Source organism: Streptopelia decaocto (genome assembly GCF_964273445.1).
Source record: "Streptopelia decaocto genome assembly, chromosome: 14".
In the NCBI taxonomy this organism is placed as follows: domain Eukaryota; kingdom Metazoa; phylum Chordata; class Aves; order Columbiformes; family Columbidae; genus Streptopelia; species Streptopelia decaocto.
In genome coordinates, this window is record NC_138669.1 from 5,927,224 (window position 1) to 5,954,333 (window position 27,110).

Genomic DNA, 27,110 nt, shown 5'->3' on the forward strand with positions numbered 1-27,110 from the left:
TAAAGAACATGGCACCTTGCTGGGGACGTAGCGACAACCGATACCACTATATAGAACGTTTGTCAGGCATAACATTCTGGTCACTCGGTTTCACTACAATCACCAGCCCGTGTGGAAGCTTTGCAGGCGGGTCCAGCCCTCCAGACACCCCCACAGTTCCGCTGCCCCAGCTGCATGCCCAGCAGAGCCAGAACCAAACCGAGAGCCGGAGCTGCAACCACTCGCTGACCCCGGCAGCGTTTAGCAGATGAAAAAGGGTGAAGAACATCCTGCGCTTTGGGGAATTGCTGTGCAGCACATGGGTCACCAGCTGACAGCTGGCGGCAGTGCTCGGGTACTTCTCTGCATATGATCCTTGTTGCTCTTCATGCAGCCGCTGGTACAAGGTGGCAATTCCTCAGCAGCACCTTCCCCAGGGCAGAGAGCTACAGGGGACACACCTATGAGGGGACACGGCTACAGAGGGACATGGCTATGGCAGTGCAGCTTTGCTAGCCCACCAAAAACTGAGGAACAAGTTCAGCCCAGATTTTCCTGTTGGCAGAGATGAAGGCTCCCTTTGCCTTTTTTAATGGGAGAAAGGCCAATTCTGGTGATTCCCAAGTTTTGATTGAAGTGTTTTCCTGCTCTGGTCTCAGCCCCAGCTCAGGGTCACAGCCCTTCAGCAGCCCCAGCACTGGCACAGCCCAAATCCCCGTCCCCAGCCGCGGCTGCGCACCCACTGCTCTGCCGAGCACAGCACCATGAGAAAAGCCAATTGCCCCTGTCCCTGGTCGGCACTGTGATGGCCGTTTGCTGCTCTCCTGCCATGCACAGCCCATCAGAAATCCCATTTGCTGCTCTCCTGCCACGCACAGCCCATCAGAAATCCCATTTGCTGCTCTCCTGCCATGCACAGCACATCAGAAATCCCATTTTCTGCTCTCCTGCCATGCACAGCCCACTAGAAACCCCATTTGCTGCTCTCCTGCCACACACAGCCCAGCAGAACCCCCAGTCTTGGGAGAGCTCGAGCTGGAGCCAGTGAGGACGTTTCGGCTCCTGCAGCACCAGCACAGACCCACCAAGGGGGGAACAGCGGCTCCCTCCCCGCTGCGCTCACCTTGTACCCCGCAGATTCATCCAACGCCCCCAGCCCATCCTGCTGCTCCAACCATCAGCACTACCCAAGGCAAACAACATATTGCACACACAAGAGCCGAGCTGCTGAAGCCACCTTCCCGTACAGCACACGAGAGCAGCACAGCGAGAGAGAAATCCATGAGATCAGTGAGAAATGTCTGACCGATGGCATTTTAATTACAATATACTGGAGTATTCAGGACGTGCCACAGAACTTGCTGCTCAGTCGAGTTTACCAGGAGAAAAATACCACAAAGAAAACCGCGGTGTATTCCCAGCCCTGCTTCTGACTGACACCACGCGCCAAAGACCATGCGGGTGTCACACAGGCTGAGTGTCAGGAAAATGAAATCGCAAGGGGTGGCTCAGGAGAACTCAGGAGAGCAGAACAACAGGACAATGGCAGATTTATTTACAATAGGACACAAAGAATACATACATTAATTAAAAATTACAAAGAATACAGAGAAAACCCTTTGGGGAAGGGAGAGAAATCAATGCTGGCTGAGCCTCTCCACTGGGGTGGGGCAAGAAAAACTGAAACAAAACAAAAAAAACACAAGCAAAATCTCCGAGCGGGATCTCAAAGCAGAACCGAGGCAGGACTCCATGCACCCCCTGCTCCTTCTGTGCAGCCCCGACTCCTGCCTGGTGAGATTTGGCATTGGGGTGGTTGCAGGAGCTGCTGGGCCTGGCTGGAGAGCAGGACCCTGTGGGAGACATGGAGAGGGCAGGACCCCACGGGGAACACGGCCACGGGAAGAGACGGGTCCTCATGTGGACCTGGTGGAAACTCTCATGGCAGCTGGGGTTAAAGGCCCAAAGCCCACGTCAGTGCTGGTGCCAGGGAGGGCTCTGGGTTGGGACCTGTGGCAGCTGCTCACTTGGAGACCTTGCTGCTTGCAAAAAAATAAAAGTTTTTACAGATCTCACAAAAAACCCACCTCTCCCCTGCAGCCCTGACTGAATGCAGCTGGTCTGGGGATGGAAGGAGCCTTTGCTGTGGAGCCTTCTCACTGGTAAACATCATTGAAACAACCGAAATAATAAAAAACTTTAACCTCTTTAAAAAAAGAGCTTCCCATGGGCTGATTCAGGCAGCAAGCCACAGAAAAAGCAGAGCCCACTGTGGAGGAGCCCACATCGGCTTCCCTGAGGGCTCGGACCGTTCTGCAGAGAACAAAACACAGCTCTGGGGCGCACGCTCCTGTTTCCTGGAGGTAGAGACATCTGAGAGGAGCAGAGCAGCACAAGCAGCCGGAGAACCCTGGGGCCGCCAGCTCTGCCCAGCCCCCCCACGCCCCTCGGGGGGCTCAGCCCCGACACCAGCAGGTCGCTCAGCACCGAGGCCGTGGCACTGCAGCCTTCCCCGCGCAGGGCTCTGCGCCGTCCCGGCGGGAGCAGAGCTATCGGCAGAACAAACGCTCCGAGTTACCTCGCGCATCCTTCCAGTCGTATATTCCAGCACAATCACGCCGCTTCCACCAGAACGTGACATCCCGCTGCACCTTCCGAAAGGGGAAATCCCACCCGCCTGCAGCCCGAGCTGTCCGAGGCCAGAGGGAGGGAGACGCGAGGCTGAGGGCTGCGGTTCTCAAGCTCTCTCAGGGTGAATTGCATGTCGCAGGCTCCGAATGGCACCTCCAGCAATGTGTAAACAAGCCAAAGCCAGGACTCCTGCGGGCAGAGATCCCGCTGGGCGAGCGCTCAGGTTCCTTTTGCCACAGTCAAGCTCCCTCTTCTGTGCAGACATGAAGGCAGAAAAGTAAACCCAGTCTGATAATTGTCTGAAGAGTCTCCCTGAATCCCAGAGCACCCTTGGGGCTGGAAGAAAACATTTTCACAAGCATTTCCACTGTGCTCTCAAATCCATTCGTCATCAACATGAAAAAAAAAAAAAGATGAATTAGCAAAAAGGGGGTTTACTTATACAGAGGGACATTTCTCTGCTAAAAAACTCCCTCAAATATGGAACAGGATAATAAAGTTAAAACGTAAGGTATCTACAGACCCCTTTTCCCCCCAGAAGTAGCCCAGAATCCATGTACACTGTGCCAAAGTTACATTCCAAAACAAGGAGTTATTTATTTCTCTTGTCGTTCTCCCATGATTTTGTTTCCTCAAAAGAGCTGGAGAAGCCGTCCCCGTTGCTCCCGGGAGGACACGCATTCAGAGGTGTCTATTTCTGCTGGCTCTGTGCATCCTCAGTCTATTTTCACTGCGGCATAGATTTTCCGGACGAACATGTAGGCTGCATAGAAGCCAATGGTGCCAGTGAGGAGCCAGAAGGACAAGACCATAAGGGCGGTGTAGCCGAAGTATAGTAAGGAGGGAATGAACTCAACAATATCCAGCTGAAACAGAAAAAAAACAAAAAAAACCAAAATCAAGTACAGAAGTAACAAGAGTTGGCTCCCCAAACCTTGGCAAAGGGAAGAAAACCTCCACCCAAGTCATTTTTGCCCAGCTGAAGAGAGATCCCCTTGAAGGGGGGTCAGGGAACACCGCTCAGCAGCAGTAACACCCGCGGGGCCTTGGGCACCCACACCCTCCCCAGCGCTGAGCTGCCTGGGTGACACGGGGACAGACGGGAGCAGGTGGGTCCCACCATTTCCCTTCCCAAATCCAACTGTCTCCTCTGGAAAGCTGACACTTCCATACAGAAGGAATGACGATACCTTGTTCACAAAGTAGAAGATGGCATAGATGAGCACATAGAAGGCAGATCCTCCAGACACCAGGAAGGTTCTCCACCACCAGCGGTAATCCTGACAGGAAAAAGCCTCAGCATTATCCCAGGGCTTCCTTTTCCTGCCTCGCCATCTCCGGGAGCTGTGAACTGGCTGGGGCAGGGTGAACACCACCCATTTTCCTTCTAAGGAAAACCACAGTTTGGGGCTGGGCAGCTCTTTTGTCACAGAGGCATTTCCAAACAAGGAGGATGAAAAGGTGACAGTGAGGCAAAGCCAGGTCGTTATCAGAGCAACCACTATGGAAGAACACAGCTCAGCATTTCATTTTATGCATGGATGGAATGAAATAGTTTCTTTGGGAAGAGGTATCAGCTCAAAATGCTCTGCTCCTACCAGACTTTCTGATATGAAATCACAGTTCCCAGCCTAGCAAATAATCAAGTAGCTGCAATTCTGCATGAAGTCAAGGGGTGGTCAGGAGCAACCAGCTGGGCCACGCTGGATTTCTGCCGAGCAGCAGCAACATCAGCTGTGCTGTTCCAGGAGCAAGTGTGCACCCTCAGCTACTGAACTGGCACACGTGGAAATCTCACCTCAGCGCAGAGCTGGAAGTACACCATGACAATGCTGATTTGGGAGCACGATACCACCAGGATTATAAACACCAGGAAGAGAAAACCGAAAAGGTAATAGAACTGGTTCTCCCAGATTGCCTGAAAAAAAAGACACGGCATAAATTTGTTTCCATGCTACTGTGATCAATCAGCAAATGGAAGACTAACTCCTACCAGCCACCCCAAAGAAAAATGAGGGCCCCCCTCCTCAACAGAACATTATAATAAAGCTTTTCTCTTTCCCACCATCCTTCCCCAGACTGAGCAGTGTCCCTCAGACATCTCCAGGTGTGTGCAGCAAGGGACAGGCTGAGGAGACCCCAGCCCAGCACCCTCTGGAAACACCCCAGGACCTGAGGGACCCTGCCAACCCCTCTGCAGGGACAGGGGACCCTACCAGCCCCTCCGCAGGGACAGGGGCAGGAGGCTGCTCCCACAAAGGCTTTTCAAAGCTTTGGCATATGAGGAATCCTAGTCAGAAGTGAAGTGGGTTAAATGCTTACACTGAAAATGAAGAACAGTTCAATGAACATCGCTCCAAAAGGCAGAATACCAGCCATGAGAATCCTATAGAGTGAGAAAGAAATATCACAAGCAGCACAATATAACTTGTCTGGCCATTAGAAGTCCCCTGTAACCACACAGAGCATCCCTAATGAAAGTTCTATAGCTCCAGGTTACTAGAATAAACTTCACACAGTAAATGGCATGGCTGCTCCCCACTGTTGAGCACATACCACGTCTATAAGCACCAGCAAAATTAGGGAGATTGTCTCTGGTATGGCACTGCTCAAGGAAAGACACTTGCTGTCTGTCACTGTCCAGAGACCAGGGTTAAGTCACCATAGTTCCCGGACACCCAGCACTCACCCAACAAATTTGTTCATGTACCACCTCTGCTCCGGAATCTGCCGGGGGATCTGATTTGTCCGCACGGGATTGTCATACGGCTGCTTGCGAAATCCAAAGTAGTAACCCAGGTAGACTAAGGGCAGGGAGATCCCAAACCACATGCAGAGCAAGGCCACCATGGTAGGAAAAGGCACCTGGAATCACACCAAGGGTCACAAACTGAGGCTGCTGACACAGTCACCTGCCCTGGACACTGAGGTCAATGGTCAGACCAGCTCCACAGCCAACCCTGCGCTGGCACCCACATGTCTAGAGTTACTGTGACACTAAGTACGTCCTCAACAGCCCCGTCACCCCCTGCCCATCCAGCAGGCTCCAGGATGGTGGTACCTACCGCTCCAGAGGAGTGTTTCCCCCAGATGAAACAGTTCAGGACAAAGCAGATCCCAAAGACGACACCAGGATACAGGGTAGCTGTCTGCAAGAGCAAGCACAGGTTACAAGGAAACATGCGACTCATCAGCCAGATGTTTCTCCTTAACAAGTCCATGGCTGGGGTAAAGCCCACGTGGAGGAACCATTGCTTTTGTTACAGCACTGCTGCAAAGTGGATGGGCTGCGGGGCAGATAGTGAACAATCCTCTTGCTTTACTGTACGACATGCTCTGGCATTTGCCCTTTCACATAAAGCTGCAAGGATTCGATCCACACCACATCTCTGCCGTACAGCCAGGCTGTGTCCAGCCACCCACGAATACACGTGGAGCATATCCACACATCTTGCCACCCGCAAACCTGGACACACAGAGCAGGACTCACACAAAAGGCTCCCTTCTTCCATCGATGTCCTTTCAGAGTCCGGTACAAGCGGCCAGCAAAGAATCCACCAAAAACCCTGGAGAGAAAGAAGCCAAGACAAGGCAATCAGCTTGTGCTGTTGAGGAGGGGGCGGGCAGGACAGCGCTGCTGCGGGGCAGCACCTACCCCATGAACATGAAGAGGAAGCAGGCGGTGGTCATCAGCGCACCCCGGCTGGAAGGCGACAGCATCCCCAGCATAGCGACAACTGCGGAGGGAAAAAAGGACAGAGAACAGCGGCTCTGAGGGACACGCGCTGGGCAGCAGCTGGGGAGCAGGGCTCGTCCCACAGGCAGAGCACAGCCGTCTGGAACCTGCCTTCTGCACAGATCTCGCTTCCTTCAGAGCATCCACAGCCTCCAGCACTGGCCAGAGAGAGGATGCCGCAGCTTTGATCTCAGCTACAGATCGAGCTTTAGCCCCAGTTTTCCCCAGAGGCTGGAGCAGCCGCAGCTCAGAAGGTAAGGCATGCGTGTGCACAAGTCTCTCCACCCACTGTCCCACAGGGCTCATATCCCAGTAACAGTAAATACAAACACCAAAGGTGCCTTCAGCTGGGAAATGCTGTCTAGGAATTCAGAAATGCTGTGCACAGGCCTATCACCTCGATAAGCCCTGCAACAGGAATCGGACTGAATCCCACCTCACTCAGGCCAAGGTGAGCATGGGCTGAAGTCAACAGGAGCTACCAACACCCTTGAGCATCGTTCCCCTTGTTGTTACAGACACCCTCCGCAACATGTGCCACTTACAGATGACGATCAGGATCATACAGAAGAGCTGAATTCCAGAACCCAGGAGAGAGCTGAGGATCATAGGATACTGCGGAGGCCTGAAGACATCTCCATGCACAAGTTTCCAACCAGATTCCTCCATAGTATCTTCCTGTGGTAACAACAGGAAAAGCAGGTATTTAAATACAGTCTGACAATGGAAATGAAGGTCCCACCACAGGCAGCCTAAGACATTAATATCCTTGTATCCAGTTCTTCTACAGAATTATGTCACTCTAATTAAACTTCATTCCTCTTGGGCTTAAAGCAGTTCAGATCTGAACTGCCAGTGGCAGGGTACACGTTTATGGAACCGTCTGCAGTCATTACTGAGCTCTGAAGACATCTGAGCCAGTGTTCTGCCACCATACAGAGAGCCAAAGGTATCATGACAGAACTGTCTCTCCCATGTTCAGGGCACAAGGCAAAACAGGGGCAAGGAAAAAGATGATACACCCAAGTCTTCAGCCAAGATCCCTCCTCATCTGCGCGTCCCCTCACCCTCCACTCCTGGCCCCAAAACCAAACACCTACAATGTCATCTTCCTTGTTGTAGTTGGCAATGTCCTTCCGGAGAGTCCGGATGATGATCATGCTGAGAATACCTGAAAACAAGCACAAGCTGAGCTCAGCTCACAGGCTCCTGTGGGGTCACACTGCTCTCACGCCATGCAGTGACACGGCTCCCACCGACACACAGCCCTGGCCAGGAGAGGAGCCCTCGAGTTATGAGCCACCTCCCCAAACCTTCAGCGAAGACAGAGACAAAATCTCAGGGAGCAGGAAAGGCATGATTCCCGCAGGAATGCCACACCTTGGCTTTCCTGTGGGTTTTTTCCTTAAATACAGACATGTGAGACGTGTGTTAACCACCGTTTACTCTCCCAACTACCCCAGTCAGAGAGCAGCAGTAGGTAACAGTCTGATCTCATGGAATCCTGCCTGAATGGGAAGGTTTTCTGTGCTAATGTTCATTTCCTGTCCCTTCTGAATCCTCTCCTCGAGCCACCTGCAGCCGAAGCTGACAGTTCCCTGCAGATTAATGGTGAAGCCGTCCTCACCCCACACAAACTCACCTGAAAGGAAGAAGACGACCACGACCGAGTTAATGATTGAAAACCAATGGATCTGCACATCACTCATGGTCAAGTAGGTGTCCCAGCGAGAAGCCCATTTAATGTCACTTTCCTGAAAGAAAAGAAGTTCCTTCTCATACCAGCACATTCCCAGTATCTTCCACACCCCCTCCTCTGAGCCTGATTGCAGAGCAGGAGCTGCCAGCCGGGGAGGGAGCTCCCAGCAGCTTCCCAGTGCACACTCACCTCCCAGTGCACGGAGTAGGTGAAGAGCAGCTGGTTCTCTTTAGAAGGATCTATTTCCTGAGGGGCAGAGCCCGTGGCTTCCGGCAGGGTGCACATACTCTTCTCGTCAGCCTTCAAGTCTGAAAGGGAAAACACAGGCTAGATCAGCCCCTCAGCCCTTCCCTGGAGGAAACACTGCTTCCGTGCATCATCCCAGCCCCAGGTGCCATTTGGGTGCTGTGCCGCGATGACTCCAAAGCTGTTCTTCCGATCTGAAGCGAAGCATCATTAACAAACTCTAAGGAAAGCTCTACATAGGGCTTTCCTTCACTAGAAGGGCAAAAGCCAGAGGCTCCAAAGCCAAGGATCAAGCTCATCAACAAATCCTCTATTCCACATGATATGCTGAGAAACAAGTGCTCTCCAACAGAGTGTGCTGCTGCCCCAAGAGACTTGCAAGGGATGATACACACCTGGAGCAGCTTCCCCTCCACACACAGGTTCCATGTTGTGCTCACTGAGGTAAGAGTGGTTTTCCCCTACCCATTACTTTTAACATTCAGTCCCCCCAGAACAGTTCCAAACACTCTGTGGGTCTCTGGACTAGCACGTGGTGTCCCAGTGAGGCAGATCTGGGCCACAAGAAGATCGAGATGCCATGCATGCTGCATGCTAGATGGCCATGCAAGAAAACCAAATCCCCAAGCCCCAATCTCTTTAGATGAATTAATTTTCCATGGATTGCAATTCAAGGACATCTCTCTATTTTTGATACTTTCTTAATAACAAAGGGGGTTATTGTTCTTATAATTAAAAATCCCCCGTTTCTGTGCTCTGAGACAGTAACAGAAGGAACAACTGGCATACTGATACATCAGTGGTGTTCAACTCTCAGCCCCGCAAGAGACTATTCTCCCTTGCTCCCTCCCAAAGAGTCTCTCACCTTCTAGTTTAATACTTTGGGGAATCACTTCAAAGCGCACAACTCTGTAGGTTGGCTCCTGGCTCTCTTCCACATCCTCTCTGTGGTAGTAAAGGATGAAGGAGAGGTGGTTGTGCAGGTAGAACTAAAACAGATTGACATTAAATAAACAGTTAGTGCCGCAAGGGAGGAACAGGCAAATGTAGAAACAACAACTGCAGAAAGCAGCTTTAGTGCAGAAAACTAAAGGCTCCAACTGTCCCCAGGTGGATTGTGCTACAGAGTGAGATCAGGGAGGCACCTCCCAGGGCTAAGAGAACAAGAGAAGAGAACAGAGATGTTGAAAAGGCAACACCTCAACCACTCCAAGCATCAGGGACAATGCACCAGTCTATTTCTGGCCTGGAAAATATAATGATATCTCACATCTCAACCATGCATTCCATGGCAGCAGAATCACCAAATTTAGGTTGGAAAGACTTGAGTAGCTACAAGCTCGAGTTTCCTGTCTGCTGCTTCTGCCAGACAGACAGACAGACATGACCCAGGCTCTGCTCTAAGCTTGCGCTTTGAAAAGGCTCCTACATTCCCCATTACGTGAACAAAGTCCAGCAGCCCCAGCAGGTTCCTTCACCCCTAAGGACTTGGGCTCAAGCAATCAGAGCTGTCTGCAGCTGAACGCTTCAGTATGACAAACAGACACGTCTGTTAAGTCAAACAGCCAACCTTAGGGCAAACAATTGTGGAAAACATCTGCAGGAATGCACATGCTAAGTTTCCATTTGCAAACTTCAGCAGCTTTTTCTCCAATAAACACCTGACTTTTTTTCCCTCTTTTTTAGGACAAGATGCTCCAAGACCCTCCAAGATTCACCAGCCTTTGGGGGACGTTGCTTTTGTTCTGCTGAGGGGAAACCACTGCAGGAGTTTGTCCAACAGCAAGTCCAAGCTGGGTCCTGGCTACCGCACCCACCAGCCAGCACACAACCCCTCCTCCAACAAGAGACCTCTCTCCTTCTTCCATTCCTTCTAAAGCTTTTTGGTTATACTCCCATTTCTGACGCTCTCTGGTAGAGCTCTAACAGCCTCTGACAGACACCCCTCAGACAGCATCTGGATTCTCTACCTTGTTACCGTCCATAAACCCAAGCCTGTAGCCATGCTCGAACTGCACATCTTTCTCCTTCTTCTTCTCCTCTTCCTCACGATTGGAATAAAACTCCAGGCGTGTTGCCACAGGGAGGTTATCAGCAATGCTGAAAACACAGATTTCAGATCAAATTTGTCCACAGCGCAGAATCCCCACTGACACAAACCCGCGCTCAAGATGACTCACAGATGGACGTAGTAATCCTCCCGGATGCGCTCGGCGATCAGCTTGCTCTGCTCCACCGTCAGTGTGACCGGCTTGTTGGGAAGGTTGCACAGAACTTCACATTTCTTCTCCATGTTCATGGAAACCTGGAAAGGCGTATTTACAATTCTGTCCCCCCGAAGAACCTCACCTGGAAAACACAAGATAAGGGCGGGGTAAGAGACTGCCAGCCTCGGCACTGACCCCGCTGCCAGCGGGCAGTGCTCTGTACGGCAGGAACAGCAACAGCAAAGTCTCCTTTGTCACCAAGGATGAGACTGAGGGACAGCCCCGCTGTTTTACTGGAGGCATCAAGCACTGTTTCTGAAGCAGGTTACGTGCCCTCCTTCAGGAACAGCATTTCCCCTTTCCAATGTCTGGACATCCCAGTTGGCAAACAGCCAGCACAGAACAAATGAGAGGAAGCAGGTTCTCTGCTCACACTTTATTAGAGATGATATCTGCATTTGCTTCTACTCCTGTAAACACACCCTCGTGCAGCTCAGTGGCAGCCGCTCGGTGCCGGGGAACGCACAGCTCGGCAGATACGTACCAAGATTCTCAGCCTTGTACGTGATCTTGGTGGGCTGGCAGAAGGGCAGTGAGTAGTACTCGTACGGCAGCTGCGTCCGTGAGCTGGTGAGCTTCACAGCCTGGAGAAAGAACAGAAGGATTATCCCCAGGAAAGAACTCAGTAGTTTCCTCCCTCTCAGCATCAGCCAGAAGCTGACGCTTACTTCAAGTCGCTTTTGTTTCCATAAAGTTCACTTTCAGAGGCTGTGAAAAAAGGCGACAGATGTTCCTGGGAGAGCTCCAGCTTTCTTTCCTTTTGCACAATTCCCAGTTGTACATTCTCTACACTATGATTTAGTAGCAATTCATTCACAAAGAAACGCTTGAAGAAAGAAGTGTGGCAGATTGGTTTCACAAATTTATGACTCCGTGAAGTTCTAAGAAATAGCAAAGAGCCCAAAAGAGATTCAGGAGTCACGTTTCATACAAGAGTGCAGTTGTTTCCTCAAAAAAACAGTTCATGCCCCACTGGACCTGGAGGTCTGACCTCCAGTGATACAAAGAGTTGAGCAATTTTTATCTCTGTGAGCCAGAGAGCCATCAGATTGGGAGGACAATGGGCAGTGACAAACCCCAAACATTTCTGGAGAGTTCCCACAAATCACATGGCACAAGGGAAGCGTGGAGACATATCACCACAGCCAGAGCCGCAGCGACTCTGAAAACAGGAGCGTTCTGTAAGGCAGCCAAGCTCATTTATTGGAAGAGCACTGGCAAACAGCTGACTTGCCTTATCACTGGAGGAAGCATTTGGCTCCTGAAATCCCTTTGGGAACAGCCACTCCGATACCCTGTGCTGGGAAGCTGGCTGTAGCCACAGGCGAGTCTCATTTGCTTAAAAATAACCTACGTCTGGCAGCCCATGGCCAGAGAGTGTTCGGTTTGTGCTTTGCGGGAGCAGCAAGGCTTGGCAGCCCCACGGGGGCTGGATTTTGCTGAGACAGAGGCCACAGCTTCAGAAAAATAAATGAAATGGGCTATAAATTGCTGATGTCTGGAAACAAAGCCTGGCCTCCTCCTGCACGGGTGAGACTGTTGCATCATTCGCTACCGCATAGGAACAGCTCTGAGGGCTGCAGGACCCACAATGCTCAAGAACAAGCGCTGCACATGGGAAGGGCTTATCATAGATTTCACGTGAAGACATAACACGGCAAACTGAGCAGAAGGGAAAACGGAAAAGGTCTGATCAAAACCACTTCTTTGTTCTACCATCCAACCAGCACCTAAAGGCCCACGCGCCATAAGCGCTTATCTCTGATTCAACTTCAAAGCTGCAGTGAGGAAGAGGCTCTTTTCCCAGACAGAACAACGTCTTGAGGTCTTTTGCGTGATGGCTGAAGGAATTTGGAAGAAGATAACAGAAGCAAGAGAGAATCACGTTGGGAAGCGCAGGGTAAGATGAGGACAGGGCTGCTCATCCCCAATAACCTACCCCAACGTTGTGAAAAAGAGAAAATATCTGACCCTAACATTTTAGTAACAGGAACTCCAAATTTTACTTTCTAGTCCCACTTGGCTCTTATGCTATAAAGAAGGAACAAAGTAAAACACAAAAAAAACCCAAACCAAACAGACTAACAGATCCATCTAAGTTCATCCTACCTTTATTTCTACAGGATCATTGTGGTGGAAGTTGATTGGAGCCACACCAGGTACGTAGAATGAGTCTGTACTGTGCAGCAACAACAGCAAGACCAGCACATACCTCAGCCTTTCCTGCAAAAAGGAGAGAAAATATTAAAATACAACAGAAACATGGGAACAATATTAGAGATGAGCAACTACATGGCAAGTGTTCATCCCAGACGTTGGAAAGGCTACATTGGAAATATTACATTCAGAAAAGCTCTTCTTAACTGTGTTTTGTGACTCTCACCAAGTCACTTTCTACTCCGTGCGTTTCTGCCGTCAGGAAAACCTTGGCTTTGTTCAACCACAAGAAAAATGCACTTCATCTGTAACACGTTTCAGCTGGCAGGCTGTCATCTGAACTTTCTCCTCCCACCCATCCACCACCTGCATCAGACAACTCTGCGGGTCACCAGAGGAGAGGGACGTGACCAATGCTGGACTTCTGTCAGCTCTGTGTGTGGGGGTGACCCTGCGGCTGCTCACGGGCAATGCTCACACACCGCTACCTGCAGTTGGTGTAGGGTGAGGGACACCAAACTAACCCTCACCTCACCCACAGGGACGGTCATGTCACCAACCCTCCTATTCTGCTCTTCTTTCCTCACCCATGCAGGCCACAGCACTGCCCAGTAACCTGGCCAAACAGCCACCCGGGGAACCCAGCCCGGCACCAGCACGAGCAGGAAGGCTGTGAAATGAAAAACGAGCTTTAAAGAGCAATAGACAGCAGTATCCTGGCCGGATGAGAACATCACCTCTGGTATGATCTTATCAGCTTCAGCCCAATCTCCCCAGCTCCCTGCTGGGTGTGTGTCCCTCCCTGGGTTTCTTGCCCCCACAGCCCCTTCCTCTTCCTCACCCTGGCTTGTTCTGGGGCTGCCAAGGGACGTTTGGCCCAAACACCAGCAAGGGGCAATAGAGCACCCAGAACTACTGGCACTGAGCAGGACGGAGAAAGAAAAAGTCATAAATATCAGGGTTTTTTAAACCTAAGATGTATTTAACATGCAAATGCGAGGAATCTACATAAAATGCATTAGTACTAAACTAACTTTTTTGCTTACAAGGAAGATTTTCAGATCTATTCTAAGTACAACTTAATGCCTTTAGAGGCAAAAAGCCTCACCAGGAAAGCAGCTGGGAAGCAATCTTCTTAAAACAGCCTGGACTTCAATATTGATCTGCATTGAAACAATGTGGGGTTTGTTTTCGGTGCTTCACTAAATTCTGCCTTCTCTGATCTCGTAAGAGCACCTGTGACTCTCTGGCTGGGCAGGAAGGGCACTGGAAGGAAAACACTCTTCTGCATCACGCTCCACAGCACCCAGCGACCTGCAGCAATTACCTCGCTTCGTTTGTCACTGAAGTACCAGACACACACAGCACAATATTTCTTAATAAAAACCAAAGACCACCAGTGAAATCCTTGCACCAAAGAGCTTGCAAGGTGACAAGATCAGGACAGAACTTTGGAAGGTGTTCAGGAGACATGCAAGCGTGTCGAAGATGAAATTTTTGATGACAACTTTGGCAGAAATTGGGCTCTTTGCATACGGATGATGATGACTCAGGCAGCACCAGGCAACGGAACAGACAGGAGGGGGACTGTGGAAAACCTTGCCGGGAAAAAAACATTTGGTAGCAAGAACTGGGACCACTGCTATGCAACAGGTGGGGAGCTCTGGAAGTGAAATTTGGAAGAAATGCCCCACACAGGCTCCTAACCCGGCTGAAGCCAACAGCCTCTCCTGTCAGGATCTTTGCTTCCGCATTGACAAATGTGCCTCGTCTTCTCCGAACAAAGCAGCAGCTTAGCAGGGACACCACAGACACGTGCACAACATCTGGCCAGGCAACCACGTCATTTGGGAGACACCTGCAAGCTCCATTATCTCCCGTGCAAGGTCAGAGCTCGCAGGATGGAGCCCTGGCGAGGCACAGACTCAGCAGGCAGGAGACATCACCTTCCTCGCCTTTACCAATGACTTACATTTCAAAACATAGGCACAAAAAGAAAAAAATCTCTCAGATGACAATCTTGAATCTGAGGTGCCAGGAAATCATCCAACGAAGCAACAAGTCACACAACAAACATGCACAGCTCCAGATCGAGAAAAACCGAGTTGCATGTAGACAAAGTAACTCAGATTGACTAAGCCTTATTATTTTACTATTTGCAGACACACACTTGCAAGAGACCCTTTCTTAGGAGAACATGACCTCAATGAGAGCAGTAACTGCAGCCCCTCCTGCCCCTGTCCCCACATCCCAGCACCCGGTGAGAAGCACCACACATGCCCAAGTGATCTATCGTGCAAAAAGCCTGCTGAAGGAAAGCACAACTCTTTCTCTCAAAAAAACAAACAAACAAATTTCAAATGTCACGGCACATCCCTGCCCAGGTTCCTGGCAAGGGTTTTCTACAGACTGACAACACGGAGAAGCCTTTGAGCAGCAGTAATTTCAAGCATTCTGCTGGTACCGTATCTAGGCTGGTTTAGGTCTTACAGTTTCATCATCCACATCCAAACTTAAGAACACAATGTAGTATTTGCTCAAAGGGAGGACAAGGAAGTAGGAAGCAACAACAATGGATATCGTGTGATTGAGACACAGGGAAGGGCAAGAGGGACATCAAACAGCCGTAACCGAGAGCATTTAACTTTCGAAGAAACACAGGGAAAGCACAACCCCTGTAGTGGCATTTGTGCAGCCAGGTTCACACAGCCCTGGTGTCCTGTTCCACCCACCAAAACTTTTTAATGTGGTGACAGGGAGGAAAGACATAACCCAGGATTTCAAGGGAAGAAAAAAAAATCCACACATAACAGGGCAAACTGAAGCTCTCTCTCCCATGTAATGTTTATTCTGCTCTCCAGCATGTTAACGGGACATGCACAGTGCTAACAGCACCTGCTCCTCAGCCCCTCTGAGCTGCCAGCCCGACACTCACCCCCTTTTTGGGGGCTGCCTCGTTAGATGCTCTTGACAACTGGACAAACTCCTCTTTATTGCAGCTCTGCCCAGCTCAGCCTTGCACCCTGAGGAGTCTCTGCTTGCCTTTCCAAAGGAGACAAGTGCTGCATTCCCATTGACCCCAGGGAGCTCCCCTGCCAGCAGGCTGGCTGTCAGCGGCTCCTCTACCTTTCCAAACAGAGAAAGCTACAGGAAAATCACCAGCAGGACCATTTTCAGCTCTCAAAGCAGCGCAGACTCTCCCTCCTCCCTGCTCTGGAGACAGCCAGCAGAGTATGAAGATGCTCTAAAGCAAAATAAAAATTCTGCTCTCCAATCTCCCTTCCAGCTTCTGCCAATCTATATGCCACACAACTCACCTCACCCCCCACCCCGGCCAACAGCAACCTTTGTATCAGCACACATCATTTATTCATGCAGCCGTTCTTACAACACATTATCAAGTAAGTGTCCTCCTGTGAAAGCAAAGAGGAAAACCCATTTTTCTACCACAGGACTTCAGGCAGATAATGTCTCAGCAGCTCATCTTCTCCTCCGTGAGGTGGCCCTGATGCTCATCTACCCCCACAAACTCCCACCAGAAACATCTTCAGCTCTCCAAGGACTCAGGGAACTACTTGATAATAACACAGACACCAAGACGTGGGGAGGTGACTATGAGCGCCCTGAGCTCATAACTGCTACCAAACACCTGTGAAAACCGCACGAAACGCAACAGGCTCTTTACTTGGCATCAGCATCTGTTTCGGGCCAGCGTTTCCCTTCGAGAGAACGGCACGGTGAGGGAAGGGACAAGGAACGGGAACGGGGAAGGGAAAGCAGCCGGTGTTGCTAATACCGGGAGTGCCCGGAGCCCCTGCTCAGGCTGCGGCCGTGCCCCCCGCAGAGCCCGCAGGCCGGCGTCGCTCCTTCCCCGGCACCGCAGGGAACCGGGCAGACAGAGCCGCCGGTGCTGGCGGGGCCGGGCCGGCCCGTTCGCTCCGCCGGGCCCGCGGGCACCGAGCGGCGGCCCAAGCGCTGCCCCGCCCCGCCCGCCGACACCGCCCAGGCCGCGGCGACACGCCGGGGACACGCGGGACAGGGTCACGGCCCCAGGCGGAAGCCGGGAGCCTCCCCCACCGGCGGTCGGGGTCGGCGCAGCCCGCGGGGCCGGGGCGAGGGGGACGAGGGGGGCGCGGGGGCCGGCGGGGCAGGCCCGACCCGGAGCCCCCTCACGGCGTCCCGCACCAGTGCCGACCCCGGGCCGCCAGGGCCGCCCGCCCGGGCTGGGCCGAGGAGGAGTCGGGCAGGACGCGGGGCCGCTGCGGGGCCGGGCCGGGCCCTGGCGGCCCCTGGGCCGCCGCACTCACCATCACCGCCGACGCCGCCATCTTGGATCCACGTGTCGCGGCGGACGTCAGCGGAAGCGGCGCGCGGTTGGCTGCGGGGCTTATCGCCATGGCGACAGCGGCCCCAGCGGGCCGGGCCGGACAGCGGAGCGCCGCGCTGCCGGTGCAGGCGGCGCCGAGGCCGGGCCGAGCCAAGATTAGCTCAGCCCTGCTGCCGGGTGGGGCGGGGCCGCCGCTCCGGTCCCCAGCGTGTCTCCGGCCCCGCGGAGCCAACCGGGGAGGGGGCGGCTCGCGCCTCCATCTTTGCTGAGGGCAGCGGCCTTCCTGCCGTGGGCAGGAGCGAGTGCGTGGGCGCCATGTTTGGTGAGGGCGGCAGGTCCAGGAGGCCCCGAACGGCCAAGTCCTTCCGGTACGACCCCACGGGAGAAAGGGCAACGTGAGGAAGGGCTGGAAGATACGAGGTTTGTACATACTTTATTGTTTACAAAAAAATGCTTCGAAGCTGATATAAAAGCACAGAAAAAGCTCTTTATGTGAGGAAAACAGACTCACAGGTCTAGAAGCCGCCTGCTGTGAGACATACAGGGCAATCATTAAAAAAAAAAATTACTTTTTCCCTTTCCCAAAATATAACCTACCATTAAACACTAAAAATAAACAACACAGAGTGATGTGCAGGAAACACTGGGCAGGTGACGGGTCACCTGTGAGCAGAGCAGCCAGGAGACCATGGGGGAGGGGGGCTGGGGCTGCCCTGCCCCACGCTGTCGGTCTGTCTGTCCCACACTGTCGGTCTGTCTGTCCATACCCTCCCGGCACAGCCTCACGCTCTACAGAGGGGACACCGCCAAAAATACCGAGGGAGGAAAGCCAGGAGGGTAAGGAGAGGAATGTGTTTCTTGCAACACTTGGCATCCACACCCCAGGGTCCTGTGTCGAGGATGAGCCAACGTGCTGCATCACACGAACCCACGGGGACGGGGACACGCGCAGGAACCGGGGGACACGGGCACTGCACAGCACGCCCAGAGCATAACAGCATTTCACAGAGGCCATGGCACCTAAAGCACCTGCTTCTGCATAACAGCGCGATAAGATCTCAGAAGGATTATAAAAATAGTACTTTTTTTCCTTTGTAGCTGAAACAGGCTCAGCCCCGTCGCTCCTCACGCGGTGGCAGCTGCTCGCAGGCACTCGGGGGTGTGTGACAGGACAGGGTACGGCCCTGTGTCACTGCTCCCCCCGTCCGGCAGCCCCGCGGGCTGTCCTGAGCGTGGTGCTTCCTGCCCCGCGTCCAGCCCCACCACGGCAGCCAGGCGCTGGTTCCTGGGCCGGGCTGGCAGGGGACAGCGTGCGCAGGTGGGTTGTGGGCAGGACGGGGAGAGCGGGGCACCCGCTGCCTCCACCTGCGTTACGGCTGTTGCTGATACTGGCTCTCAGTGGCAGTGAAGAAATCCTCCAAAACGCTTTGTGTGTACTCAAAAGTGGGACGATCCTCCGGTTTGGTCATCCAGCATCTCATCATAATGTTGTAGAGTTCCTCGGGACAGTTCTCGGTGCGGGGCATCCGGTACCCACGCTCCAGCGCCCTGATCACCTCCACATTCGACATCCCTGAGAAATGGGACAGGTGAACGTTTCATGGTTTAGTATGATTATTTTTTTTTACAAGACAAAAAAACCCCAACCCCAAACCCACCCACCTTTTGGGCAATGTCACTGGGAAGGAAAAGGATGGGTTAGAGGGGTTGGAAGGGGGAACTTTACTCCTGGTCAGGGAAACATGCAGCCAACCGAGATGCTGAGTTAGTTGTAGCATGCAGTTTTGTACCCTATTTGAGCAGATCAGATGGGAATTATAATCATTTTGTATCAATTTCCACATAATAAAGGCTACACTTCTCCATCTGCTGAGTCTTTAATGAGCCATTCCTTCCAGTGTCACTGCTAAAAATAAGTTAGTGTGATGGCAGAACTGGTCTTTTCCCAACAACCCTTTATGCCACCCCACATCCTTCATGGTTGGTTTATGGCAATTTTTACTTTTCTTGTACAGAACAATTTCCCCTGGAAAAAAAAAAAAAAAGGTACCAAAGAAACAATTAGTATAAAATACAGGGTGATTTCTAATGATGATTTACAGATTGATTGAGCCTTCCCCAAAACACCTGACCCAGCTCTCACCCTGAACTGATATGCTGCTTCCAAATGTGCTCAGTGTGCAGGAGGTGGAAACCCAGGAACTGGTGCTGTGACACAAACCCATGAGCCAGCACCCCGTGCTGAGTGACACCCGCTCTCCTGGGGCTGTGCAGCACAGCCTGGGCCAAGCCAGTTATCCTCTCCCATTAAAAACATTGTTATATCTTCTGTTTTAGAAAGAGAGCAGATCTTTTAGAGATCCTGACTGCTGTTGGTTTCCTATGGAGCTGGAGGGGCTCAGGACCTCCTGCAGTACATACAGGGGGGCTGCTCTTCTCCCCAGAGCAGCAAACACCCTAAAATCATCCCCACCTGGGCTCATCTCATGGGGACCCCAGAGGAGCTGTCCCAACTCTGCTTTGGGAAGCTGAAGGAGCCCATGTCACCTCGGCATGGATTTGAGGTCAGTGAAAACAGCTGGTGCCCACCGAGGACTCCCAGAGAGAAAATCCAAGATCTCCATCCGAGGTGAGCTCTTGTCAAACAGCAGATGTAGCTGCATGAGTGGCGTGACTGCTCGGAGCCTGTCCCTGCTCCGGCCCCTCTCTGTGCTCACAGATAGAATTGCCATCTTGAGACCTTCTGCCACCATCTCTGAGCTCTGCTCCCAGTGGGAGATTCAGATTTCAGCCCATTCCCCTCTGTTTTCAGCAACTGAACCTCAGGGAGAAACAGATCCCATGGATGGGGCCCAGAAGGTGGAACACTTCTTTTGGAACTAGGTTAGAAGAGGGATTTCACCTCCTCACCTGGGTATGGGGTGCGTCCATAGGTAATGATCTCGGTCAGGAGAATCCCAAAGGACCAGACATCTGATTTTATAGTGAAAGATCCGTAGTTGATGGCTTCTGGCGCGGTCCATTTAATGGGAAACTTGGCACCTGGACAAAGAGATCCATCCAATGGGAAACATGAGCTCTAACTCAAATGCTGAGAAACTGGTGGTGAAATAAGGGGAACAAGAAACAGAAGAGGAAGATGTGAAGTGATGCAAATGAGAGAAGCTTCCCTCCTTGACACCGTGTGTCCTCACAGGGTCCTGGCCACCAAGGTCACGTGTTGATAAGCGGCTCTAAGTGGATCCCACCACCCTTCCCGGCCTCAGGAAGGGCCAGACCCCCGCAGCTCCCGCACCTTCCCGGGCCGTGTACTCGTTGTCCTCAATGACTCTGGCCAGCCCGAAGTCTGCGACCTTGCACACCAGTAACGCTGACACCAGAATATTGGCAGCTCGCAGGTCTCTGTGGATGTAGTTCCTCTTCTCAATAAAAGCCATTCCTTCTGCAATCTGTAGAAAGGGGAAAGAGAAAAATGCAAAGAAGCTGCTTGAAATAACAACCCCCGCGAGGCGGCCGCTGCCGGGAATGGAAGGAGGTTACTGGCGTCCGGGCAGTGCTGGGAAAGGGGTGAAAGGAGCCTGGGTCAGAGCAGGAGCCGGGACCGACTCACCAGCATGGGAACTGCTCTCTGAGCAGGGAACCCCTTGCAGAAGAGGTGAGGCTTTGGGGGAGAGCCCAATACGACCCATTTAAGCCCAGGTGTGATAAAAGCAGTGAGAACTGGCATCTGAGGAGCTGATGTGCTCACAGCAAGTGTCTGCAGGGCAAGGTGCAACCGCTTCAGCCGCAGCCACACAGCCGTGAGCAGCAGTAAGTCATTCTCTGCTCAGAGAAGGCGTGAGACCCGTCTCCAAACACCTCGGCAACTGCTGGAGGGAAGCAGGGTGTAAACTGTCCTCTCTCTTTACTAAGGGGACAACAAACATACTAATTGCTGCAGTGAGGGCTGGCCAGCACTGCAGAGCGTCCCTGCTGAGGACAGCAGAGCTCGCTGATGGGTGTCCCTGATGGGTCTCCCTGGGTGCCATGGGTGCCTGGCAGGATGGCTGTGACAGCCCCTGGTGATCCCCCCAGCTCCATCCTCTGAAGTCTCTGCACGAGCAGGTTTTAGCCCCAATTGATGCAGACATGACCCAGCGTGTGCACAATGAAGCCTCAGATTTGTGCCAAATGATCCCGTGCCTGGATGCTACTGGCATCCAGGAGGGGACACCCTCCTGTCCCCATCACACCCGCGTGAGCTGGACCTAGGTACGGTGCTCACAAAGCTCCACAAAATGCAGAAGTAAACAAGCGCTGCCAGAGCAGAAGGGTTATTTCCACGAGCACAGACACAGTTTTGCTCACAGTGACCCAGCCCCAGCACAAACCTGGGTGCCAAGCTCACTGCCTGCTGCCTGCCTGCTGCTGCCTGCGCAGGGCAGCACCTCAGCCTTTGCCTCACGCTGCAGAACGCTGCCCCGCTGCAGGAGCACACAGCTGATCTGCAGCCCCTGGCCTGGGACCGGGTCTAAGCCTCTGGGGTGCGGACTCCTGTCCTGGCTTTGCTGTTGCTCAGGTAACTCTATGAATTATTTCAGAGGTACCAAGCTTGGCTCAAAGCGCCCCTGGATTCAGCCAGCATCTGGGGACACTGCAGAAGCAGCAGGGACAAGACAGCGTATGCACAAATGGTTGCACACATGAAGCTAGATGTTTAACAGCTGTACTCAAAGTCACCTCCTGCAAATATTCCCTGAGTCCTCGTGCCTCTCCAGCTGCCTCCCCCACCCGTGACAGCCCTTTAGCAGGCAGAGCATTTTAACAAACCACAAACCGCCTGCAGGCGTTGCTGTGGGGTGACAGAACACGCTGCGCTCCCTTCTAGGAACGGTGCCCAGCTCAGCCCCCTTGTGAACGCAGCAAACCGTCCTGCTGGGACCAAGAAGCTGAAATGCGGCCGCAGCTGTGGCTGGGTCCTGCCCGGGGTGTCAGATGCTGCCCTGGAGCAGCGGGGCTGGTGCTGGGGTGGCACAGAGTGGCTGCACGGCCGCGGGGGGTTTTGTGGGGTTTTGCAAAGTGTGCAGCCAAGGGGAGAAGGCTCTGCTGCTCAGAGCATGCTGTTTGCAGGTAGCCAGCACATCGGCAGTGGATGGAAATCGATAACTTTGCCACGGCTGCTCCCTGGGCTCACACAGGCCACGCCAACCAGCACCAGCACGTTCTGGAGAAGGGACCATGCAAACCTGAGCAGTGAAAACAAGCTCCGACCATCACCCTCCGTGACTTCCACAAAGCCCAGCAGCACCACAGGCTGCAGTCCACGAAGCAGAACCCACAACCGCCTCAGAACATGCAGGTTCTGCAGCTCCTCAGAAGGAGCAGCCCGGCCAAACCCCCCTGGCAGCTCTGGCAGGCGCAGGCGAGCGGCCGATGGGGAAGGAGCCACCACTTCTCCTTTCGCACCCACCTGCAGCTGCGCAGGGAGCGGGACCCGCGGGGCCACAGCCGGCTGCCGCCCACAGGGAAACCTCCCCGGCTCCTTCCCTGCGTCCCCCAGCCCCAGTGTTGGGCTGTTCACTGCCCGAGGCCCAGGGGAGCTCTCGGGCTCCTCGACACCCCCTCATCCTTCCCGGGACAGGGGGAGCAGGAGCTGGGGAGGGTCAGCTCCCCCCCTCACCTGGGCAGAGAAGTCGATCAGCTTCGGGAGCGGCAGCTTGTTCCCCTCATCACTCTTCAGGAAATCCAGCAAACTCCCTGCAGAGTGGGAAGGGCGCAGTGGGGATGGCTCAGCCACAGCCTGTGCCAACCCTCTGGATGACACAGATCCCACAGGGTCCCAGGGAGCCGAGCATGACTCGAGGACTCGGTCAGGAAACACACTCAACACACCACTGCACTCACGGGGATTGATCAGAGGGACAGCCCCACTATGGGCTCCCTCCTGCCTTGCGGAGCACTCGTCCTCATCTGCCCTGTCCCTGTCCCTCCCTCTTCAGGGCTGTCACCGTGTCCCCTGCCCAGCATGCACTGACATGTGGTAGCAGGACCCAGCCCAGCTCCCAGCACCCCAGCAGCAGGTGCAGAGCCCACGGCCGACCCCAGGGGTTCAGGGGGGCTGATCCATGGGGTACCCGGGTACCACCACCTGGCCTGCAGTGGCCGTGCAGGGACACAGGCAGCACCTTTGTCCATGAACTCAGTGACGATGTAGATGGGCTCCTCCTTGGTGACGACCGCGTGCAGCTTCACCAGCTTGTCGTGCTGCAGCGTCTTCATCAGGTTCGCCTCTTCCAAGAAGGCATCCACGGACATGCTGCCTGGCTTCATCGTCTTCACTGCTACCTTCGTGTGCTTGTTGTAGGTGGCTGCAGGGCAGCATGACAGACCATTCCCAGGCTGCCCAGTGCCCAAGCACTGGGAGCACTGGGTTTTGGAGCCCCAGCACCCACTCCTGTAGACGGAGCTGCTGCAGACCAAGCACAGCCCAGGGCTGCCCCACACACCCAGCCCCAAGCAGCTCCTGCTCTAAGGCCAAGGCCACCTCTGCTTTCCCATGCTCCTCTCCCACAGGTTGCTCTCTCCCTGCCTCTTCCCCACCATCCCTCCACTTTCTCTTCCCTCCCTCACCATCTCCTTCCTCTTCCTCCCAGCCTCCCCCTTGCTCTCACCCATCCACACTTCTCCGAACTGCCCGGCTCCCAGCTTCCTCTCCAGCCTCAGCGATTCCCGAGGGATCTCCCAGGCGTCTTTCTCCCAGGGCTTCTGCGGTTTGGGCATGCGGCAGGGGTAGGTGAGCCGCTGGCACAGCCCGTCACTCTGCTCTGCGGGGAGCAGCCAGAGCCATCAGCTGGCCCAGCTCACCAGCTGTTTTGGGCTTTGAAGCAGAGCCCATGGCAGCCTCCGTGTCCACGGGGCACATGCTGGCACCATGCACCCCACCACAAACATGCCAAACACTGGCCATCACAACAAGGGGAAAGCCCAGGATCACTGCATGTCACTGCCAGATCCACAGCAGTGACAGGCAGGAGCCCCTTGGTCTCTGCACACCCCAGCTGCTCAGCAGCTACCCAGCTCAGGGGAAAAGCCCTGCCCGAGATGGGGGTACCAGGCACCCCAGGGCTCACCCTTGTAGTGCTGAACCAGCTCCTGCAGCGTGTTGAAGATGCTGCGTGGGGAGATGTAGAAGCCGCCGCTATCCAGCATCCGGATCTTGTAATGCTTCACCGTGCCGCCCTGCACATCGTCCCCGTCCCGCACCGACAGGGAGTAGCAGCCTGTTCAAGGAGTGGGGAGCTGCCAGCCCTGGCGCGGAGGGCACGTCCCCGCTGTGCCCGGCTGTCCCAAGCTCATGGCACACACAGCACCATCACCCAGCAGAGCCACCCCTGCAGGACCTGTCCCCACTGTGCTACCACCATCCCCTCAGCCCCAGGCATGAGCCCAGCTGCACCTGCAGCCCAAATTCCAAAGGCAGCCTCAAAGCAGCACATCCACCCCATCCCCGCTGTGGGGCTTGGACATATGGCTGTGCCATGGGCTCTTGCAGGGACACTTGCAGCAGGAACATGGGACACCCAGTCCCTGCCCCATGGCAAAGCAGAGCCCTTGGGCTGGGGATGTGCCCCCGAGCTCCTCTGGCAGCAGGTGGGTGCAGTCGCTCCGCTGCAGACACCCCTCCGGACCTTTTGTTGTCTCGCTGTCCCGTATCATAAAGGACCCGACCACGTTCCCAGGGCCAAGGAGCTGTCGCTCCGTGTCTTTCCGGCTGATGCCTTTGAAAAACCACCTGCAGCAGAAACAAATGAACCAGGGAACGCTGCTGGTGTGGGGAGAGCTGTGGGGCAGGACACAGGGCAGGAGCAGGGACAGCCACGGTGGGGAGCATGGGACTGCGTGGGGCAGGGATGTGCACCAGGGGATGGACTCACTCCTCTGTTTCCAGCGAGTCGGCTCGAGCGACGTAGTTGCTGGGGATGAAGCCTTCACACCCCGTCACCAGCGACCGCGCTTGCCACCATTCCCCCGACCTGCAACAGAGATGGCATCAGGTCAGCCCGTGGCACCTGGCGCTGAGCTCTGCCAGCTCCTCTGAGGGTAAATTCCAGAAAAAAAACAGCAGGGCCACATGAGCCTCCAAGAGACCCCAGGGCAGGGGGACACTGGCAGCACTTACTCCTCCAGCACCTTGAGGCGCTCGCCTTTCTGGAAGCTCAGGTCCCCAGCGTGCATTGCCTCATAGTCGTAGAGTGCCAGCACCACCTTGTCCCCTGAGCCTGCAGTGAGGGAGCTCCCTGAGCACACTCCCTGTGCTGGGACAGGGCCTCCCACCCCTGTCCTGTGCAGCCAGGACCTCCCCAGCACCCAGCATCTCCATCTTCATTGTGTCATGGCCACGTCTGGCCCTTGAGGAAGCCCAGAGCTCCTGTCCCACCGGGACAAACAGCATTTGACCCAGTCAGGAGAGGACCCAGCCATGCTCCCCCCCACAGTCCCATGATGTGCACCCAATTGCAGTCCCCTGTACATACCATCCTCAGGTGGGGGCACAGCCACATTGGGGACATTATTGTTCTGGAAAGCAGGACAGAAAACAGAGAGTGATGTTGTGGGTGGCAGAGACTTGTACCCCATGGGGGTCTTGGCCCTGGCTGGCAGGGGCAGGAGGACACACCAGCCAGCCCCACTCTCAGTGCTGGCAGCTGTGGTGAGGAGAGGGGCTGAGCACCCACGATGGCTCAGCCCCGTGCCCCCGGCTCACCCAGCAGCTCCTGCTCACCCTCGTGTTGGCAGCTGTGGGGTCCCTCACGTAGTGGCCCTGCTGGGAGCTGGAGCCAGGGTCGGCTTTTGTCATCTTATCTTGAACGCCAGCTTCCTTCGACTTCACACAACCCATCCTGCGGCCAGGGGAGGGGAAGTGAAGCTGTTGTGACAGAGGTGAAAGCCCCGCTCCAGCCCCACTTCCAACAGCAAATGCAAATACTCAACTTTCTCCAGGTCCCCAAGAAACATCAGCAGGAAAAAGTGCTGCAAGAAGCAGAGAGTGCAAGGAAAACCCCCCGCAAAGGCACTTCCCTTGTCCGGGGGAGACCTCGGTGAAGAGAAAGGAGAACATGCCAGAGGTAACAGTGAAGGAGGAAGCTCAGAGCTGAGTGGGGGATCCAACCTCTCAAGGGACATACACGGCACTGCTGGCCTCACTGGAGGAGCAGCCAGGCACCAACAGCATCACCTTGGTCACACAGTCCTCAAGGGACATCACTGTCACGTCCCAGCCACCCCACAGTCACCCTTCATGCTTCCCAAAGCGCCAAAGCCTGGGCCAACTCTGTTCCCAGGGCAAAGCAGGAGCAGTGGCCCCAGCCAGCACATCCTCCCGTTGCCAGGGATGTCCCCAGCTCAGGACCAGCTGCTGGCAAAGCCCAGTGCCAGATTCCCCCAGTAAACCCATGCAGCCATGGCCCATGACAGCACCGTGGCAGATATTTGTCTCCCTGTCCCACACCAGGTCAGATAATTCAGCCCTACAAAGCACAAGGAACACCGGTGGGAGTAGCCGTTCCTGCTGTGTCCCACCCCAGAGAGCTGTGTCCCGGTGTGGAGCCGGACCGAGGCAGCGGCGGCTGGTCCACCCGCCCGGCCCCGCCGCCCTCAGGGTCCGCGCACGGCTCGGCTCCGCTCTCACCTCCTCCGCCGCCGTCCCGGGACACCTCCCGCTCCTGGTTCTGCTCCCAGAGCCGGAGCTGCCGCCGCCGCTGCGCTTTGACCGGCTGCGCGCCCGCCGCCCCGCCCGCTCCGGTAAAGCCCCGCCCCCCGGGGCCGTCCCGGGACAGCGGGACCCCCCGACTCTGTCAGTGCTGCCCAACGGGCTCCAGGGAGTCCAAACCGCGATGGGAGCGGAGACCCCCGTCACAGGCTGAACGGGACCATCCCGGACTGAACGGGACCATCCCGGACGGAACGGGACCCCCGTGTACCAAAGGCAGCAGCAACAAGGACACCCGTGCTGCCCGCAGGGACATCCCAACGCGGCTCCGCGAGGACCCCGTTGCCATCAGGGTGGCTTTTACACCCTCCCGATGGGTA

At 54.5% G+C, this 27,110-nt stretch overlaps 2 protein-coding genes across 5 annotated transcripts; both read right to left on the reverse strand.

The window, feature by feature from the left end:
* Positions 1-1,512: 1,512 nt before the first annotated feature.
* Positions 1,513-17,127, reverse strand: TM9SF4 (transmembrane 9 superfamily member 4). The gene is made up of 18 exons (XM_082065237.1): positions 17,023-17,127; positions 12,668-12,781; positions 11,043-11,142; positions 10,472-10,640; positions 10,262-10,391; positions 9,157-9,280; positions 8,235-8,353; positions 7,989-8,100; positions 7,447-7,517; positions 6,892-7,024; positions 6,266-6,347; positions 6,101-6,176; positions 5,676-5,759; positions 5,300-5,475; positions 4,933-4,996; positions 4,409-4,528; positions 3,801-3,890; positions 1,513-3,476 (listed from the first exon to the last, which is right to left on the reverse strand). Exons 1-18 carry the CDS (start codon positions 17,110-17,112, stop codon positions 3,327-3,329), a joined length of 2,004 nt encoding a protein of 667 aa, XP_081921363.1. The 5' UTR covers positions 17,113-17,127; the 3' UTR covers positions 1,513-3,326.
* Positions 17,128-17,449: 322 nt separating this feature from the next.
* HCK (HCK proto-oncogene, Src family tyrosine kinase) lies at positions 17,450-27,096 on the reverse strand. Of its 4 annotated transcripts, XR_014185370.1 has the most exons (14): positions 26,710-27,096; positions 25,804-25,921; positions 25,556-25,598; positions 25,201-25,300; positions 24,956-25,054; positions 24,710-24,813; positions 24,152-24,301; positions 23,693-23,845; positions 23,156-23,389; positions 22,702-22,778; positions 20,338-20,491; positions 19,953-20,084; positions 18,833-19,068; positions 18,476-18,615 (listed from the first exon to the last, which is right to left on the reverse strand). XR_014185370.1 is itself a non-coding variant. In XM_082065080.1 (13 exons), exons 2-13 carry the CDS (start codon positions 25,918-25,920, stop codon positions 18,413-18,415), a joined length of 1,566 nt encoding a protein of 521 aa, XP_081921206.1. In that variant the 5' UTR covers positions 25,921-25,947; positions 26,710-27,086; the 3' UTR covers positions 17,450-18,412. The 4 variants fall into 4 exon arrangements, 3 of the variants coding, with proteins under 3 accessions (XP_081921206.1, XP_081921205.1, XP_081921207.1); XM_082065080.1 differs by lacking the exon at positions 18,833-19,068 and having other exon boundaries at positions 17,450-18,615; positions 25,804-25,947; positions 26,710-27,086; XM_082065079.1 differs by lacking the exon at positions 18,833-19,068 and having other exon boundaries at positions 17,450-18,615; positions 26,710-27,082.
* Between the last annotated feature and the right edge of the window lie 14 nt (positions 27,097-27,110).

What these genes read in the sequence shown, in the direction of transcription:
- HCK (XM_082065080.1), bottom strand. Translation starts at nt 25,920, where the DNA reads ATGGGTTGTGTGAAGTCGAAGGAAGCTGGCGTTCAAGATAAGATGACA. An exon ending in GGCCAGGTGGTGGTACCCGG is followed by an intron (nt 22,779 to 23,155) that starts GTACCCCATGGA and finishes CCCACTCTGCAG; the next exon opens with GGAGTTTGCTGGATTTCCTG. An exon ending in CGAGTACACGGCCCGGGAAG is followed by an intron (nt 20,085 to 20,337) that starts GTGCGGGAGCTG and finishes CTCTTTGTCCAG; the next exon opens with GTGCCAAGTTTCCCATTAAA.
- TM9SF4 (XM_082065237.1), bottom strand. Translation starts at nt 17,112, where the DNA reads ATGGCGATAAGCCCCGCAGCCAACCGCGCGCCGCTTCCGCTGACGTCC. An exon ending in GAGGATTACTACGTCCATCT is followed by an intron (nt 10,392 to 10,471) that starts GTGAGTCATCTT and finishes CTGTGTTTTCAG; the next exon opens with CATTGCTGATAACCTCCCTG. An exon ending in TCTTCTACTTTGTGAACAAG is followed by an intron (nt 3,477 to 3,800) that starts GTATCGTCATTC and finishes TTTCTGTTTCAG; the next exon opens with CTGGATATTGTTGAGTTCAT.